The sequence below is a fragment of the Pyxicephalus adspersus genome, chromosome 5 (genome assembly GCF_032062135.1).
Source record: "Pyxicephalus adspersus chromosome 5, UCB_Pads_2.0, whole genome shotgun sequence".
Classification (NCBI taxonomy): Eukaryota; Metazoa; Chordata; class Amphibia; order Anura; family Pyxicephalidae; genus Pyxicephalus; species Pyxicephalus adspersus.
Window position 1 is genome coordinate 73,180,509 of NC_092862.1, and position 18,746 is coordinate 73,199,254.

The 18,746-nt window shown below is 37.2% G+C and overlaps 2 protein-coding genes across 5 annotated transcripts in view; one reads left to right on the forward strand and one right to left on the reverse strand.

The window, feature by feature from the left end:
• The window catches only part of OTULIN (OTU deubiquitinase with linear linkage specificity), a 30,428-nt gene extending 28,467 nt beyond the window's left edge, over positions 1-1,961 (forward strand). For all 4 annotated transcript variants that reach the window (XM_072411853.1, XM_072411850.1, XM_072411854.1 and 1 more), the window contains one exon: positions 1,493-1,961. In XM_072411853.1, coding sequence (XP_072267954.1) covers positions 1,493-1,684 — 192 coding nt within the window. In that variant the 3' untranslated portion in view covers positions 1,685-1,961. The remainder of the gene's footprint in view (positions 1-1,492) is intronic.
• Positions 1,962-9,349: 7,388 nt separating this feature from the next.
• ANKH (ANKH inorganic pyrophosphate transport regulator) overlaps positions 9,350-18,746 on the reverse strand; it is a 75,045-nt gene continuing 65,648 nt past the window's right edge. The window contains exons 11-12 of the mRNA XM_072411855.1: positions 16,928-17,027; positions 9,350-12,492 (exon numbers count right to left, since the gene is read on the reverse strand). Coding sequence (XP_072267956.1) covers positions 12,379-12,492; positions 16,928-17,027 — 214 coding nt within the window. The 3' untranslated portion in view covers positions 9,350-12,378. The remainder of the gene's footprint in view (positions 12,493-16,927; positions 17,028-18,746) is intronic.

Consider the following 18,746-nt stretch of genomic DNA (forward strand, 5'->3'; position numbering starts at 1 on the left):
TTAAAATTGTCATAATTTAAAGATGTTTGAATGAAAGATGTAGGATGGAAGTGTGAAATGTAGAATTTATAGATGTAAAAGGGTAAAGGCATAGTTTAAATTATGTAAGTGCTATATAAGTCTGGAAAGATCTGAGAGATTTCATAATACAGATAGGATTTAGCCCATCCATTTTTTTTATTTTCAAACCCAATTCTACCCTGGTAAAAAAAAATAAACAAATTAGTATCTAAGGCTACCTACACGTGTCAGATGGCACTCGTCCGACTTCGTTCGTGGATCGATGAACAATCATAAAAAACTGTGAAAGGAGGAGAGTGCAGCAGGGTGTCACTCTGTTGTTCTCTCCCCTCCCCTCTTCATAGAGCAGAACAGCGCTGTATGTACAGCACTCGTTAAGTTTTTTTTGTCGTTGGAATGGATCGTAAAAGATCCATTCCAATGACAAGAAGACAAAACTAAAAAAAAAAAAGTGTGTTTGCAAGCAGTATGCGGGCCAGACATGGGGAAAGGACTTCCCTCAGGTTTTGAATTTTAAGGCAAACCAGTATCAAATGAATATAGAGGCTGCCAGAGTTAACTTCTGAGAATGCTAGTTATTTGGCTTTCATGCTGTTTAAATAGATATATAGATTTTTTTTTTATGAAAACTGGTAGATTAGGAACGGTACAGGTTTCCTTTAAGGGAGTAGATAGTGCTTTGCTCCATGATTTTGCCCAGTCCTTCGCTAATAGTGTGTATGAGCTTTAGAAAAAGGCTGTTTAATATATCTGAAAGCACTTATAGCATCTTATACTCCTTATCTGAATTAATACATGTATGTATGTTACAGAAGATTATTTCCGAGTAAATAGGAGGCAATATTAAAGTCTCATTCAGTCATGCTACAGCCTAAAGTTTGCCCATGGCTACCCAAAGCATATCCAAACCAAATAAATATATATATATATATATATATATATATATATATATATATATATATATATATATATATATCGTGTTTCCCCGAAAGTAAGACCTACCCCGAAAATAAGACCTAGCACTATATATATATATATATATATATATATATATATATATATATATGTAGACAGGAAGTGACTGAAGGAGGATAAAGAAATCAGCAACATCTGATAACAAATATTGTAATAATATAATAATGTAAATAATATTACAAAGGCAAATGGCATAAATCTTCCTCTGTGCATTGTATTACAGTACATCTGTCAAGAAAATGTCTCAAGTAGATTTTCTAGTGTAGCTGTTTCCCACTTCTGCTCATGATCTGTGTAATTGCTTTAAAAGTTGCTTTACAGAATTGACAAATGCATGCGCTATGAAATCTTCTCATATTGTATTTGAAATGTTGTGCAGCAGCTGCAGAATACGTGAAGCAAGTAATTAAATTTTTTACTCGCAACTGAATTTTGTTCTTGGGGTTAGATATACGTTTTTGTTCATTTATCATATATTTGTTTGCCTTTTTTTTAGGTTGAAATGTTTCTTCTTGGATATGCATTACAGCACACCATAAAAGTATATAGACTGTATAAATATGGAACGGATGAATTCATTACACAATATCCAGACGACCAGGCAGACTGGCCTGTGGTAACTCTCATAACGGAAGATGACCGGCATTACAATGTTCCAGTTAGAATGTGTGAAGAAACAAGTCTATAGATATTGTTTCCTGCTATGTTAAGGATTGCTACTGCCACTGTTTTAAGACTGTGCTGTTACATGAACTTGTCACTGCTTTTATTTGGGGATCCCCACAGGTCCTCCTCAGAAGAACACAAGGGATAATAATAGGTTGGTATAGTACAGACTGTACAGTAGGTGTATGGATGAAAAGAGTTCCGAATGATTCTGATTGCTTTATATATGGTATTTTGTTACTTCTGTAAATGAATCCACGCAAAATAAAAACCTTTTGTGGATGCCCTATTCATACATACATATGTATATGATGTCAGTTTTTGGTTTATGACTCCAATGTGATTTCCACTGATGCTTTTGCATATAAACTTGTTTGATTTTGGAGACCGTTCTCTTCTTACCTAAATAGTTCAAATTAAATTCTAGTTTAGTTAGCAGTACTTGGTCTTTAAAGGATTTGACTTGGTATGTCTTCGTCTTATTGTTAAAGAAATATTCTACTTTGATAACGAACTATATGTAGAGAAATACATGTAATCATATTTACTATAGAAATTATTCTTTTGTCTGATATTATGTTATGAACATAAGCAGTATTCTGGTTTATCTTGAAAAACTCCTGCCATGCTCACTTTTACTGCTTTGGTTCCTTTGCATATTAATGAAGAGAAAATATCAATAAAAAAAGCAGGGAAAAAAAGTATTAAAATCATCATTGTTTTTCTCAGTAAGTTTATTTCTAATGGCTATTGGCATGAAATTTACACCAAATGTTGGTAACAACACCAAGTAATCCACACATACAAAAAAAATCAAAACAAATATGTCCATAAAGTAAGTTATGTGTAATAAAGTGGACACTGGAATAAGTATTAAACACGCTTACTAAAATGTATTTATTACTTAGTAGAAAAGCCTAACTAGTAGAAAAGCCTGGAACTAGTCGCATGCATGGCTCAGGTATGATTTTGGTCTATTCTTCCACACAAACTGTCTTCAAATCTCGAAGGTTCCAGGGGCCTCTTCTGTGATCTCTGATTTTCAGTTCTTTCCCTAGATTTTCAATTGGATTCAAGCCTGGGTTATTGACTGGTCATTCCACCATCTTTTGTTTTCCTTCTCTGAAACCAACTGGGAGTTTCCTTGGCTGTGTGTTTGTGATCATTGTGTTGCTGAAATGTCCACCCTCAATTCATATGCAGCATCCTGGTAGATGGCAGCACATTCTTATCTTTTTCTTCCTTTCCTTCAGTTATATGAAGTCTGCTACAGGTTGACAATCAAAAATCCGGCCATCGATAATCCGGATCCTTCAGTTTCCCGGCATGAATTTCGGATCGCATTTTCAATACAGGTACTGTAGTACACAGTTTGGCCACTAATGTTTTCATGGTGCTGTTCTGCAGAAACAGCCGTTAGGTCTTGCTTACTACACTAAATGCACATTGAGATGTCCATGCTCCCTGCTCCCTGCTACTGTGCTAGATGTCCGTGAGGTGCTGCGAGAGGAAGGCTGGCCTGTGTGTGGAGGTAAGTATAAGTTTTAAAAATTCGTAATTTTCGAAAATGCGGAGGTTGTCAAGTCTGGAGGTGACTGGATTTTTGATTGTCAATCTGTAATACCAAATGCTGAAAAACAGCCCCACACCTTGATGTTCTCACCTCCAAATTTATTGTTGGTATGGTGTTTTTGGATGATGTGCAGTGCTGTTTTTCCTCTAAACATGGTCTATGCAATGACTAAAGAGTTCTATCTAAAGAGTTCAGTTTCTGTCTCATTGGACCAGACTATGATCTGCCAGTATTTCACTGGCTTGTCCAAATGCTGTGCAGCAAATTTTAAAAGAGCTTCAATGTACTTTTTTTTTTTTTTTTTTTTTCAGCAATGGTGTTTTGTGGTGTGTCAGGGTACATGGAGGCCATGTTGTTTGCATTACTTTTTTTCTTTGAAACAACTGTGCCTAATTCTAGGTCTTTCTGAAGCACTCTGTGAGTGATTCTTGGCTCTTGGACAACTCTTCTGATTTTTCATTTGACTCCTCTATCAGAAATCTTGCGAGGAGCACCTAGTTGGGCCGAAGGGTTTAGGGTGAAATGATGTTCTTTCCACTTCGATTATGGCCCCAATGGTGCTCACATTCAGAAGCTTAAAAATATGTCTGTAATCTATGCCATTAGTATTATTACACTGTATTTATATAGTGCTGACATATTATGCAGCGCTGTACAAAATCATGTCACTAGCTGTCCCTCGGGCTAACAATCTAATGTCCCTACCATAGTCATACATCAGTCTAAGGTCAATTTTGGGGGAAAGCCAATTAACGTAACAGCATGTTTTTTGGAATGTGGGAGGAAACAGGAGTACCCAGAGGAAACCCATGCAAACATGGGGAGAACCTGCAAACGTCATGCAGATAGAGTCCTGGCCAAGATTGGAACCTGGGACCCAGCACTGCAAAGGCCAGAGTGCTAACCACTGAGCCACCATGCTACTAGTATGTTTGCAACAATAAGGTTGCAAAGGTCTTGAGAAAGCTCTTTGCGTTTACCCATCATGGGATACCCGGGTAATGAGAAACCTTGTTATTGACCATCAGTTAGGACTAAACCAGCTTTCAGCAGGTTTCTTGCCGTTCCATGCCTTTTTTGGCATCATTTTTGTCATGTGTTCAATACTTATCCCCTGTGCCATTCCACTTTATTGCACATAACTTACTTTATGAACATATTTGTGTTGACTGCTTTGTATGTGTGGATTAGTTGGATTGTTACCAACGTCTGGTGTAAATTTCATGTCTATATTAGAAATATATGTACTATTTGAAAAAAACATTTATGTGTTCAATACTTATTTCTCTGGCTGTATAAAGTCATGTGATGTATTAAAAGGTGAATTTGCTGAATAGGAATCGAAAATGTAGTAACTGCATACAGTTATCAGAACACATTGTCATTACATTGGTCTTGTTTTAGAGAATTTAATTTAAAGCAGCCCCTGAGGCTTCTCACCCTGATGCATTCATTTATAAAACTTAGACATATTACACACGTTTTCAGATACAATAGTATTCAAGCAGTAACCCCCCCCCAGCATTCTCTCCATATTTCCATACAAAAAGCGTTACATTTTTTTTCATGGAAATTTATTTTACATTGTAGGCCTATAATTCTTAGGTATAACTTTTTAACAATAAACTTTAAATAAAAAATTACAAATATCTGTTAAAAAAGTAACATAGTTACTAGTAGCTTGTAGTAGTAACAGATAGTACTGTAGCTTGTGTAATATATATATTATTTGAAGATTTCTTTGTATTGGACTCAAGACCGCCTACTTGTATTGAATCCAATACAAAATTAGATTTTCCTGCCCATCGCTCGCACCAACGTCACCGGGAAACCCCGGAGAATGTCCCTGCAGTCACTGGCTGGAGATCAAAGAGGAAGGACGTGCACGGAGCAAGGTGTTTTTTTTTTTTTTTAAGCGACCCAGCGTGTGACTCAGGATTACCACTTTTAGCAAGTACAATCAAAAGTACAAGTAAAAGGTCTCCAAGACTGGAGAAGGTATACCATCCTGGGTGAACCTGGGTGATCCAGCAAACCTGTGATGGATATTTTGTCGTTAGCAAATGTTTTCAATCCTGGGCTAGATCCATTCCAGGTTTTCTGGATCACACAGGTTCTCCTGTGATGGTCTACCTGGTAGTCTTAAAGAGCTTTAATAAATCAGACCCAGTGTCTTAATAGTAAGTGGAGAATAAACAAATTTGTAAATACGCTTATAGAAAAATAGATGATCCCATATCTGTTGACTGGGAAGGGACAAATCATAGCATAGTATACTGTACTGTGTGTATACAAGTCACAATTAAATATGTTTTGATGGTTTAGGTACATAGTATATACCAAAGTTTAGCTGCAAATTTCAGAGGTGACATTCTTAGTTAAAATGCCAGTCATTTAGGTTTTTTTTTTTTTTTGGTTTTTGTTCGTGTCATTGAAAGTGCCGTTATAAGGGAGTATAATAAAGCAGAGGATGCCCAGAAATCATAAAAAAGCTTGGGTATTAGGTTCTACACCAGGGGTATCAAACTCTTGCCCGCGGGCCAAATCTGGCCTGCAATGTCCTTTTTGTTGGCCCCCCAATGGAATTCTAAATATGAATTGGAAATAGCCCTGCTACCACAATTCCCGGCATCACTCGTGTCTATAGATCAGCAGCCTCTCTGCCTATGCGTGGCCTGTTTTATGCATGCATTGGACAGTTTTATAGACGCAGGGAATTGTAGTAGCATTGCTATTTCAGTGAAGAGGGAATCCCAGCCACTCATAACATTAAGCCCCGCATGGGACTGTTTTCTTGAGGCAGGAAATTGTAGTAGCAATACTTTTTCAGTTTCAAGTTTGGCCTGAAACTTGGTCTATGTTTTTAATTTTGTCCCACTGTGTATTTGAATTTGACACCCCTGTTCTACACATTATTACTCCCACATGCCCTAATGTTTTTATTCCAATGCAAGCACAGAAAAATGGCTGTTGAAATACAATCCTGAGAGTCAATTCTAGCCAAAAACATGGTGCCTTTTCTGCATTAAAATCCCCGCTAGTATTGTCAGCCCTATCCCAAATCTTCACTGTCCCTTGTCTCATGGCTACATTCCTTTCTTTGTTATGATTCCCGAGAATTTACCTTATCTGTGTGTGACTCTTATGATATTGAATTCTGGAGGTTTGCATATATCAACAGGCACCCCAGGAAGTTCCTAGGAGTAAGAAAAGCTCTTTTGTTACAGAAGAAAGGTAAAAGAAAAAACTGGAACATGCTTTAGAGGGGATGTTTTGGGGGCAAAACTGAATTGGACATACAAGTGTTATGGGGCTTATTACAATAGGTTAAGTATTAAAGGAGAACTGTACTAAGAATATCATAGAGGGTGCCACCGTTCACTTCTATTCTATTATGCTAATTGTCTCTGGCATCAGTGCTATTGGATTGAGAATGAATAATATTTTGTACATAAGATATGGTCAAATGGCATTGTTATCAAAGAAATGCTCCTTCTCCACAGCCTCTGCTTCTCTAAAAGTAGACATGTGGTTAGGTGAATTGGGCCAGATTAATAAAATACTTGCCAAAACTGTAGAGGATAGACTTATCATATAGGAACGTAGGTGAAACCAGGTTTTCATGACAGTCTGTCTTCTCCAGACTTGGAGAGCTGTAATAAATCCGAACCTATTGTGTGCCATTGATGAAGGTGGCCACCATCCAATATTCATATTGTATACTTAAATATTATGCAGTAACAAGACCAAATAAATTATCATCTTAAAAATTCAGAAAGGTGGTAGTTGCCACTTGATCTCCATGAAGAAGCTAATCGGCAAAATGAATTGGGACTTAAGGCCTAGCTACCATTCTGTCACCTGATTCTACCTGGACCGTTTAACACTCATACTTTTGATTCATAGCAAAGCTTTGTCTAGATTTCATTCACTATTTAATTTAAACGTTGCATGGTTTGCAAAAAAAAAAAAAAAATTGTTTTTCCTTGTTCTATAACGTCTACCCTTCAATAGGTTCTGAAACTAGTCTCTCTAATAGTCTCTCTTTACATATGCAATTATCTTGGGGTTGGCACATTTCCAGCTAATATACTTTTTCTTTTTAAGGGGAACACAACACTACTCATAGCTGGTAGAACGGCAATGCAGCCTAAACTCAGTGTAGCTCAAACTTTTATGTTGCAGGACTTCTTTTTACAAGATAAGGTCTTTTTAATTTAAGGTACACAAATTGTCCTTGGTGTAGGGACTACAGTGTTCATCTGGTGGAGTTCCAATAACGTTATATCTGATAAAAACAATCAGAGGGGGCAGAATATTGTACATAAGTGTGCAGTGTTTTCAAATATTTGACCCAAAGATCACTGATCAGAACATTGTTGGTCAAGAGCAAAATTAGAACAGATTTGCGTGTGTGTACTTGGCCTAAAAGTCTATACCCTAACATTTCTAAGTACAAACTATGCTGCATTACAGTTTACGCAGAAGTAAATGTCACAGTACTGTAAAACGATCTGCTTTGCTCACCTCTTCTTTACAACAGTATGTTAGCTACACTATAAGGCTTGTTGCTTGAATGGACACCTGTTGCTGTAGTTACAGATCAAGTTGCAGTACTGTAGTATGTCAAAAGGACTTTATATAGGCAAACATCCAGAATAATGCATGCAAACACTGTAAAGTCACTAAAACAACTCTGTGAGCTCAGAGCAACTCCCACCAGGACTGTGGAGTTGGTATGGAAAAGTTTCAACTTCCTCTTCTTAGTTTATAGTACCTTTAACTCCAAATCTGACCTTAATTTTAAATATACTAATTCTGTGCTTTCTAAATTGATGGAAAGCACAAAAAAGATTTCCACAAAAATAAAACAATGTTCTCCACCACAGCATATGTGCTTAAATTGAATAGGACCCTACCCCACCTCACCACTACAAAAATGCAATGTGAGCTTAAAGTGGGCCTAAAGTGGAAAAAAACAATATCTCTTCTGTCAAATAACTTACACCCTAGCTCCTGGTGGCTTTTTGTTTCAGCTCTAAACTACACGGCACATGAACCTTGTACCATAGGAGTTCAGCTCTGTGTGTGGCATTGTGTAGGAGTTATATTATCCAAGGAGTGAAGAGGATCGCTATCTCCCTGAAAAACCACTGTGGAACCAGGGGTGAAGATGGCAGGTCTTGGATCTGTCATCACTGCAGGGCGAATGCACGGAGTGTGTGTCATAATCGACAAGTATAATCTGCTGTGCATACTTACCGATTATGGCGGAAGTTTGCCTCTCACTGACAACTTTAATTCTGCTTTAAGACTTATATGCCCTGCTGGTGTTACCTTAGGCCCAATGATCCTTACATAATAGAATACCTGAAACTCATTAAGGTAAACAACCTTAAGGCTTATAACATCTATTTTATGTGAATTGCACCCCAATGCACTCCTGGGAAGCAGAATGTTGTGCTGCAAAAAGAATTCTTAACATACCATTAAATTGTGAATGGGCTGCCTAACACAACTCACATATAAGTCTGAAGAAGGCCACAGTATTTATCTTTCAGTTGCAAATTTTTAAATAGGGGTTTTCCATGACCGGACAGTGTAATTAAGGACATTAAACCTTAGCAGCGACATTTCAAGTTACATTAGTGCCCGGCACTTGTGTACAGAGACAGCCTCTGATCCAGCAAAGAAATATGCCCCCAGAGACTTTTTCCATCTCAACCAAGTTTAGCCTTGATGCACTACAGAACCCTAGGCTAAAAGCCATCCGGCCAACGTCTGTTTCATGTAAATATCTTTCCTTGAAAAAATGTGTTATTCAGACAGAATGGAACTACATTAAAGGGTACAGGGGTCCTAAATCTGTGGTGAAGGACCCCTATCTGTAAAGGGCCAGCGTAACAGTTCTAATACAGCACATCAGAAAACAAAAATATAAAAGAACACAAAAAGACCTCACCCACTTTCTTTATCATATGCTTTAAGCCTTAAACATTACAATCTACCTACAGTTAGAACTATAAAATGTTTTAACTTGTCACAGCCATTCAATACCCATTTACAAATGAACACTTTCTATATATGAATATGACCAAGCAAAGTTCATATTCATTCCTAGGCAAAAAATGAATCCAGTTTATTATTAGAAAATATCTTCAGTAACAAGATGGTATGGATACAAGAGTATAATAATGTGAAATAATAGTATATTTATATACTTTAATATCACAAACACAAAATATATTACCAGTATTCAGTATTTCAGTTTAAATATTTTATTGTATTCCCTTTAATCTCTACATAAAATGCTTCTCACTCTTGCAGTTGTATGTTCATTCAGTAACTGTGTTTTGTAACACATCCAAGTACATTATTTAACTTTGTATTAAAGTTTTAAAAGTAGAACTGTCCAGCCATTATCCCACACACGTTTTAAATATATTCACAAATATTCAAAAATAATGTTGATTATATTTCTAGTCAAGTACCCAGAGAAAAAAATATCATTAAAAAAAATATTCCATTTTATCTTCACTGTCCAGAAAGATATTGAATTCTATACAGCCAGGAGGAAGTTGGGGCTCCATTGGAAAGAGTCATGTTGCATCAACATGGAGTCAGTGTAGCTAGGAAAGACATGATATGTGCTGTAAGATAAGCATATTTATACCACACTCTTTTGCCAAGAGATTCATAGTAAAAAATGTATTGCAGTGTCTTCAGAAATATATACAACTTTAATAATATTTTCTTTTTCTAAAGTGCTAACACATGAACTGAATCCGGCTTATTTAACAAGGCTGCGCAAAGATGAAGCATGTGCGTGGAAACCCATAGCAACCAATAAATAGACCCTATTTATGTATTTAGTGTAGTCAAAGCAATAAAACAGCACTTAACATGATATTCTCCTGCCTTATGTAATAAAATATGTAATTTAAAGACATAATAGACATGCAGGACCAATTACCCAAAAATAACCTATGGCACTAAAAAAAATAGTATGATATAGTGTGTAAAAAAACAACTTTGTTTTGGTCTTGGGAAAACAAAGTGGGTGCAATCCTCTAATCTAAAAGTCTGAAATACACATGGCAGCAAAATAGGCATATCATGCGGGAATGACTAATTCTTCTATGTATTTAGGGGAGTAACAGACAGACATATCAGAGTAATAATTACATTTTTATAGCGTAGTGTTTTGCAGCTTATATTTGTAGAATTTCAGCTAGGTTTTCAAACTGGTGCACATACCCTTTAGGCTAAGACTGCACTGACTTTAAATTTTAAACACCTATAAATGTCCATACAACTTTTGTATGAGATATTTGGCAGAAAATAGTTAGAATAGGAGAAAACACCTCCCAAATGCCCCAAAACACCCAATCATTTTTTTGGGGGGTAGTCTAGAACATTTTTAGGTGTTTTTAAGGCATTTAAGAGTGTGTTTGGGTGTTTGGGAGGTGCTTTGGAGCAGTGGTCCACAACCTTTTCGGACCTACGGACCACTAAATGCACAGACTCCAGACCGCACATGTGCAGGGAGCCGTGTCTCACTCAAAGGGGAGGAACCTTCCCCCAGAGTGACCTCATGATGCCAGAACCCGGCCACTCTCGCACCGCAGGTCTTAGCCTGCAACTGGAGAGTGGGCCGGTTGTGTCCAGAGACACAACCTGCCAAACCCCGAGCCTACAATCTGTACAGGAGACATGGTTCATGGCTCTGGCCGGTGCACCACCCCAGCGGGGTCCTTCTTACTGGCCAGAGCTGCGGACCACCGGCTGGCGACCGCTGCTTTAGAGAATTAAACCCTTTCCAAAAACTGCAGAATTAATTTTTTTTTACGGCCTATCAAGAAAACTCCCTGATGTGGTCTGGCTTATTGAAATGAATGGGAATTTTTAACCTGGTTTAAACCAGGTTAAATGCTGGAAGAACAGTCCGCGTAGACTTAGACTTAGCAAAGTGATTTAGTACCGACATGGCCCACTGGTCCACTGGAACAGTTATGGCACATCTCTTGCATGTTATACAATGCTTTATGTTGTGCAGCATGTTTTACCATTTACTAAACTTTTAAAATATGGATTTTGCTTTTTGTAAAAATGACACATGTAGCACTGAAAGCAAACATCTGATTAAGTAACATTTCTTTAAGTTCCAATGAATTTTCCCAAAAAATCACTTTATGAAAAAAGGTGAATATGTTAGACCTAATAAATGTTAGATAAACCACCTATTTAATTAGTAATACAAGTCAAGTAACAAACTATATGATAAATAAAAATCATGCACATATCACAGCTACACGTGTCATTTTGTTATTATGCTATTGTGGCTCACAAATGTCCTGTTAGACATTGGTTCCATATATATATATATATATATATATATATATATATATATATATATATATATATATATGTTATTGCAGGCACATGACTACATAGTGCTGCAATCACTCAGAAATATTCCACGGATTGTTGTTCCGTGTAGTAGGTCCTAGTAAACTGCTGTAGAAGAGGAAAGGAATATATCATAGGACAATTATGACCACACAAAAACACAACAAAAACCTATGTGTAGCCATGTCCTTTGCAATGCAATATAAAGGGAAATAGGTAACTTGTTTCCTATGTTTCAATTATATAAAAGCTTTTAGTAATAAAGCTTGATAATACACTATAGCTCAATGTAAATCCCTTTTAGACTGCTTCACAATATGTAACCATATCATGAGTAAACATGAGAAACACAAAAATTCATTTCCATTTTTTAGCGTAGGAAAAGATAAGAGGGTGGGAAGGACGGAAGCTTTGTTAACATTGTTAACAGCAGAAACAGACGCCGATGCTTTTAGTTGACAGATGATGATAATCCAACAATACGTTGTAGTGAGCATCGAAAGTCTTTCCATATTTAAGTTGATAAAAAATATCAATGGATTGTGAAGATAAAGGTGTGGTATCTGTAAAGCACGGAGCCTCTGTCAGGCTCTCTCTCTAGTAAGCATACTTAGTATGCTAAAGCTGGAGCCTTCTGAATCCAAGTTTTCATACAAATAAAATAAAAATTGACTAAAGACCATTAACAGGGAGGGACTTTGTCTTCTGTTGCACTAAATGTCCCAGTATTCTGTTCATTCTTCTTCCTCCCTCATCTCAACAATGTCTGTTAACTCCTCACACTGTGGCATATCGGTCATTGCCGAATCTTCGCCTTCCACTGCAGTCTCCGTATCGCTCTTCTTTTTCTAGTATACAAAAGGAAAGGGTTACAAGTGGTTCTTTTAACTAGGAATAAACATCTTAAAAATCAGATAAATTAACGTATTTATTAAACAGCCAAAGGCATTTGTCATGTCTAAATACAGGTCTGCATGTATACATTCTGCAGTAAAAGTATAACATTTTAAGGGAGACAAATGTAGACGGTCCATCACCATCTAGTGCAGACAATGTAAAAGTTATTATTCAGTGGTTGAAATGATCATAAAATGGTTGACGATTGCAGCTGTCTGAACATTCTTTATCTTTTATACTTTAAAATTACATGATACTTTAAGCAGCTTTGAAGGATAAAACAAGCCAGCTTGACCCAGCTCATGCATTCAGTCTTCCTCTCGCAGTATAAACTCTCATATTATATTAGGGCATGGAGATTCAACAAAACATAAATTGAATATTCCTTACAGACTGACTTTGTGGAAAACTTTCTGCAATAACCACCTCCCTGAATCACTAAAGTTTAAAGTGGGACTTTAGTTCCCATTTAAAAATGTAAAAAATGAGACTAGAGACCTCTTTGATTGTGGTAAACGTTATAATATTAAAGTGCACAATACTATATATAGACTGTTTTAACAACATTTAACCATGATAGGGACATTAAATTGTCAGCCCCTCAGTTAGTGGTATGTTAGTGGTTAGTGACTATGAACTTCGTGGTACGTAATACAGTTAGGTCCGTAAATATTTGGACAGAGACAACTTTTTAGTTCTGTACATTACCACAATTAATTTTAAATGAAACAACTCAGATGCAGTTGAACTGCAGACTTTCAGCTTTATTTCAGTGGGTTGAACAAAAAGATTACGTAAAAATGTGGGAAACTAAAGCCCTGTTTTTTTTTTTGTTTTTTTTTTTACACAATCACTTAATTTCAGGGGCTCAAAAGTAATTGGACAATTAACACAAAGGCTATTTCATGTGTTGATGTGAGCAATTCCTTCGTTATGTCGTTATCAATTAAGCAGATAAAAGGCCTGGAGTTGATTTGAGAGGGGGAGCTTGTATGTGGAAGATTTTGCTGTGAACAGACAACATGCAGTCAAAGGAGCTCTCCATGCAGGTGAAACAAGCCATCCTTAAGCCATCCAACACTCTCCAGGAAGTAGACGTATCGATATCCAAGTCTACCATAAAGAGAAGACTGCATAAAAGTAAATACAGAGGGTGCACTGCAAGGTGCAAGCCACTCATAAGCCTCATGAATAAAAAGGCTAGACTGGACTAAAAAAGGCTAAAAAAAACATCTAAAAAAGCCAGCACAGGTCTGATAAAACATTCTTTGGACAGATGAAACCAATATCAACCTTTATCAGAATGATGGCAAGAAAAAAGTATGGAGAATGGAGGAACAGCTCATGATGCAAAGCATACCACATTATCTGTAAAACATGGCGGAGGCAGTGTGATGGCTTGGGCGTGCATGGCTGCCATGGCACTGGGACACTAGCGTTTATCCATGATGTGACACAGGACAGAAGCAGCCAAATGAATTCTGAGGTGTTCAGAGACATACTGTCTGCTCAAATCCAGCTAAATGCAGTCACATTGATTGGGAGGCGTTTCATAATACAGATGGATAATGAACCAAAACATACAGCCAAAGTAACCCAGGAGTTTATTAAAGCAAAGAAGTGGAATATTCTAGAATGGCCAAGTCAGTCACCTGATCTGAACCCAATTGAGCATGTATTTCACTTGTTGAAGACTAAACTTCGGACAGAAAGGCCCACAAACAAACAGCAACTGAAAGCCACTGCAGTAAAGGCCTGGCAGAGCATTAAAAAGAAGGAAACCCAGCATCTGGTGATGTCCATGAGTTCAAGACTACAGGCTGTCATTGCCAGCAAAGGGGTTTCAACCAAGTATTAGAAATGAACATTTTTTTCCGCTTTTTAATTTGTCCAATTACTAAAAAAAAAAAAAAAGGCTTTGGTTCCTCACGTTTTTATGCCATCTTTTTGTTCAACCCACTGAATTCAAGCTGGAAGTCTTGTTTCATTTAAAATTAATTGTGGTAATGTACAGAACCAAACTTGAAAAAAGTTGTCTCTGTCCAAATATTTATGGACCTAACTGTATGTTGGCAAAGTGCATTGCTCAGGCATACATTTTATTGATGAAAAACAAAAGGACCGGAATCACCTAAACCTCTTTGCGATTGCCACTCATGCATAATCTGCACATGGCCAGGCCACACAAATTCAGGAGAGAGGCAGTGTATGCTGGATTTTTTAATAGAGTTAAGTTACATCTGAATTAGGGAAGCAGTCAAATTTTAAAGCATCTTCTTATCTTAGCAAGTGATATCTTTCACCATTTATGCAGACACAAATGAGCAGGCACAAATTTCCTAGGTTACAGGTAGTTTATCAGATAAGTAATTAGAATATTTAATTACAAATACTCCATTACAAAATGCTGTATTGAGAAAGGAAACTGAAAAACAATGGCACCAATATTTATTGCTCAAAAAAAGGAGAATGCTGAAATCACACATCAGATCTCATTGACCAAAAGTCCAGGGATGGACTGAAAATAACACTTTAAAGTAAAATATGAAAGTGAAATTGCAGAATGACTGAACTTACATTCCGTTACAACATTTCATTACAACTCATAGGGTTCTATTTATAAAGCAGAGAATAAGACTTTCCATCAAACATTTCCTGGTGGAGAATCTTCCAGGTCCACATGTTTCAATGGAAGTAATTGATTTTCCACCAGGGGATGTTTCAGGGAATGTCAGAATCCCTGCTTTATAAACACAATGTCCACAATGTGGCTTAATAGTGTGTTTGATCCTTCTTGTGTCTGTATGCACTCCTGACATCTGGGAATAATTCTGATGATGTGGACAATCTGGGGAACAACTTGGTGGAGTCAAAAGCACTGTGTCATAATGTCTCCACTGCATTCAGATCTGGTGGATCATTTCTGCCTTTGTCATCCAAACATTTCCCAAACACATTGTTTGGTACACTACAGTGTGACAAGGACATTAGCAAATTATCAGACTGATGAAAAATCTGTCAGGAAGAACAAGAAGATAGAAATGGTTCCCATTCCCTCATTGGGGGTTGGCTTGCTGTTGTCAATTCCATTTGCAACAAAGCAGGTAATTAAGTCACAATCTCCTTTAGGATTAATATCCCCTAAGTGAACCTAACCTCGTGTTATAATGTGTTGATTAAGTGTTCCCTTCATTTTTTTGAGCAGTGTGCATATACCACCTTACCATTTTATACATCACATAGAGGCATGGCCCAAAATAGACTATGTACCATTTTGGGTGTGTTCCTAGGAGTCCTTAAGAAATAAATGAGCATATGCCACACACCACATGTTAAAATCCAAGAAGATTTACAATGACTTTGGAGGAAGTTTATGGGTTGGCTCCATGGCAGGAAGTAATGATTACTTTTCCCAATGGGACACATACAGTAGTAAGGTTTACTAATCCATATCCAAAGTTAAAAATGCAATGCTTTATTATTTATTTATACTTTAAGTCCTTTAAATGCTCCAACACTGCTGATGGAAAGTTGGTAACATATCTTGAGGGGACTACAGAACAAGAATTTCCAAATCAACACAACTAAAGCAGTGGATGATCCTCTAAGTAGATGATTCTTTTCCTGAGTTGGTAACAATGTTAAAGCTAAGTACCATGTTTGTGCCCGCAAGTATTTGTGGTAGTCAAAAACTCAACTCATATTTCCTGTATAACGCCTGGACTAAGATCAAAGTGAACTGTATTGGAGTCTACCGCTCCCTTATCCAGCATTTAATAAATTGATGACAGTCAAGACTTGGTATTAGAAAAGAGGAGACCCTAATCCCAAAGACAGCATTGCTGTATGATACAATATTGTGTCACAGAACACAGGGAACAAGTGAATGACTAAGGCTACGTACACACTTGCAATGGTTCTCGTCCGATAATCGTTTCAGGGCGAATATCGAATGAGAATCTGCCGTGTGTACAGCACTCGTGGTCCATAGTCCGAACGACCATCCAGGCGGATCCACGGATGATGGAAACAAAAGATCTTAATAGAAGTGAAGGGGTAGAGGGTGGAGCAGGGTGCCGCTTTGTTGTTCTCCCCCTCCACCTCCATAGAGCAGAATGGTGCTGTATGTACAGCGCTCATTCATGAATCGTGCAGTAGTTTGTCGTTGGAAAGGATCATGAAAGATCTTTTCCAATGACAATTATTGCACGTGTGTATGCAGCCTAACAAGGGTACACCTTATTAGTGACACCCTAGGGTGTCTGTACTTCAGCAATCTTTTTTACCTAAAGAAATTAGGGCAGGTCTGGTTTACATTAACATTTGTAAGATGATCAAAAAGCAGGACTCAGAAAGGTGCCTGATTCAAAGTAAAATTTTCCTTACCTGTTTCTTGTATACGTAGATAGATGCAATAGCAACCATGGTAGACTCTCCTACGAAGCCAGCGAGAAGGGATCCTACACCTAATGTGGCTCCATGGACCCTGTGTACAAAAATAAAGATAATATGCATAAACACACAGGAATGCACTTCTAACATATTACATCAAACAATGAAGATTAACACCACAAAAATGTTAGGTTTTGGTATATCATGTTTAACTTTTAAGGCAAAGAATATTTTTAAAAAATTCCACTTAAGAATACATTAAACTTGAATGTATGGCTTTCTCTATGCGTGCCAAGAATGAATGAACTTCAGCACACACAGTTACATCATTCTGACTCGCCCAATCAAGATGGCTGAAGATTGCAAAGAAGAAGTGAAGAAAAAAGATGGCACCACCCTTTATGGGAACTGGGACAGGTGAGTAAAGTGGGGTTTGGTTCAAGTAGTGAACCTTAGAGAGTATTGTGGTAACTTTAAGATATGTTTGCTCTTAAATCATTCATCGCTTTTCATATGTTTGTTGTTTGTAGAAAGGCGGTTTTTGAAATTAGAGTCAAATATATATATGAACAATCACAACCATACATACAATGACACACAATAGACTGTACACTCAAACACACATCTGTTTAGGACACACACATACATAGAACACCTTACATTCTGTATATAAATATACACATATCCACACACATACAAATCATTCAGAGGACTGGCTGAATGTAACTACAATAACTAAGCTTTAACAATACCACAGGGTAATTCACCAGGAGGAGTAACCAGGAGAAAGTCACTAATCAAACACAATGTAGAAGTGTATATTACACAAAGTTTTATGTTCCACTAAACGTTTCAGTTCTAATAAGCAAGTGTTCTATTCACTGTGTTCTCTATCAAACAAGCTCCTGTGTTTCCTGAACAATGGTCATTGTTTGGTGACTACAAAGTTTACATTGACTGAGTTCATTTTTAACTAAATGCAGTGTGGAATATCACAGAGAAATGAACTCCTTATCTACTGATGGTACTTAAAAAAAAATCCTGCTTTAGGTTTAAAATAAATTATTAGTTTAAAAGATTATTCACAAAAGAAAATTACTTGGTTTTATATATCTCTTCCCACATGGTATGTAATCATACATTTAATCCTACCCATTTGAGTTTAAAAATGTAAGCTCAGATAGGAAGGGCTTTCTTTTTCCATGACTGCTGTGTATACATAAATCACTACCCCTCCCACATATGAAACATTAGGTGAGACACTTAGAAGTATATGGCATCTCTCTCATAGGCTATGTTGACACTGGTTATGAGATTGCAGTGCAGATACCGCTTCCTCACACCAGTGAACTGCTCCCTCTGGGGAGACACTACACGTACCTTCTTCTGATGTAACCCCATAGAGAATAAATGGTAGCAGCAGTGAACATTACTGGGACCCCTCAATGACCCCAGGAAAGTGTATGGCAAGGTGTCAGATGCGGGACCTACGTGGGATCACTCGATCCCTAAACAGGTTTGAAGCTGCCCTAAAGAGAATACTGCCATTCACCCCCTGCTCTTCATATAATGACTGAGATTGTTTGTTAATTTTTTTCACATGCGATGGGCAGGGAAAAATAGGAGGTTAAAGAAAAAAGATGATCGGTCAGAAATAAATATAGTGGTATGGAAGAGAGAAGGGAAAAACACTTACCCTGTTTCCCCGATGATAAGACACTGTCTTATTTTTTTTTGAAGGCCAAAATATGCTCTAGGGCTTATTTTCAGGGGGATGCCTTATTTACCCATGAAGAAGACTACAGTACACAGT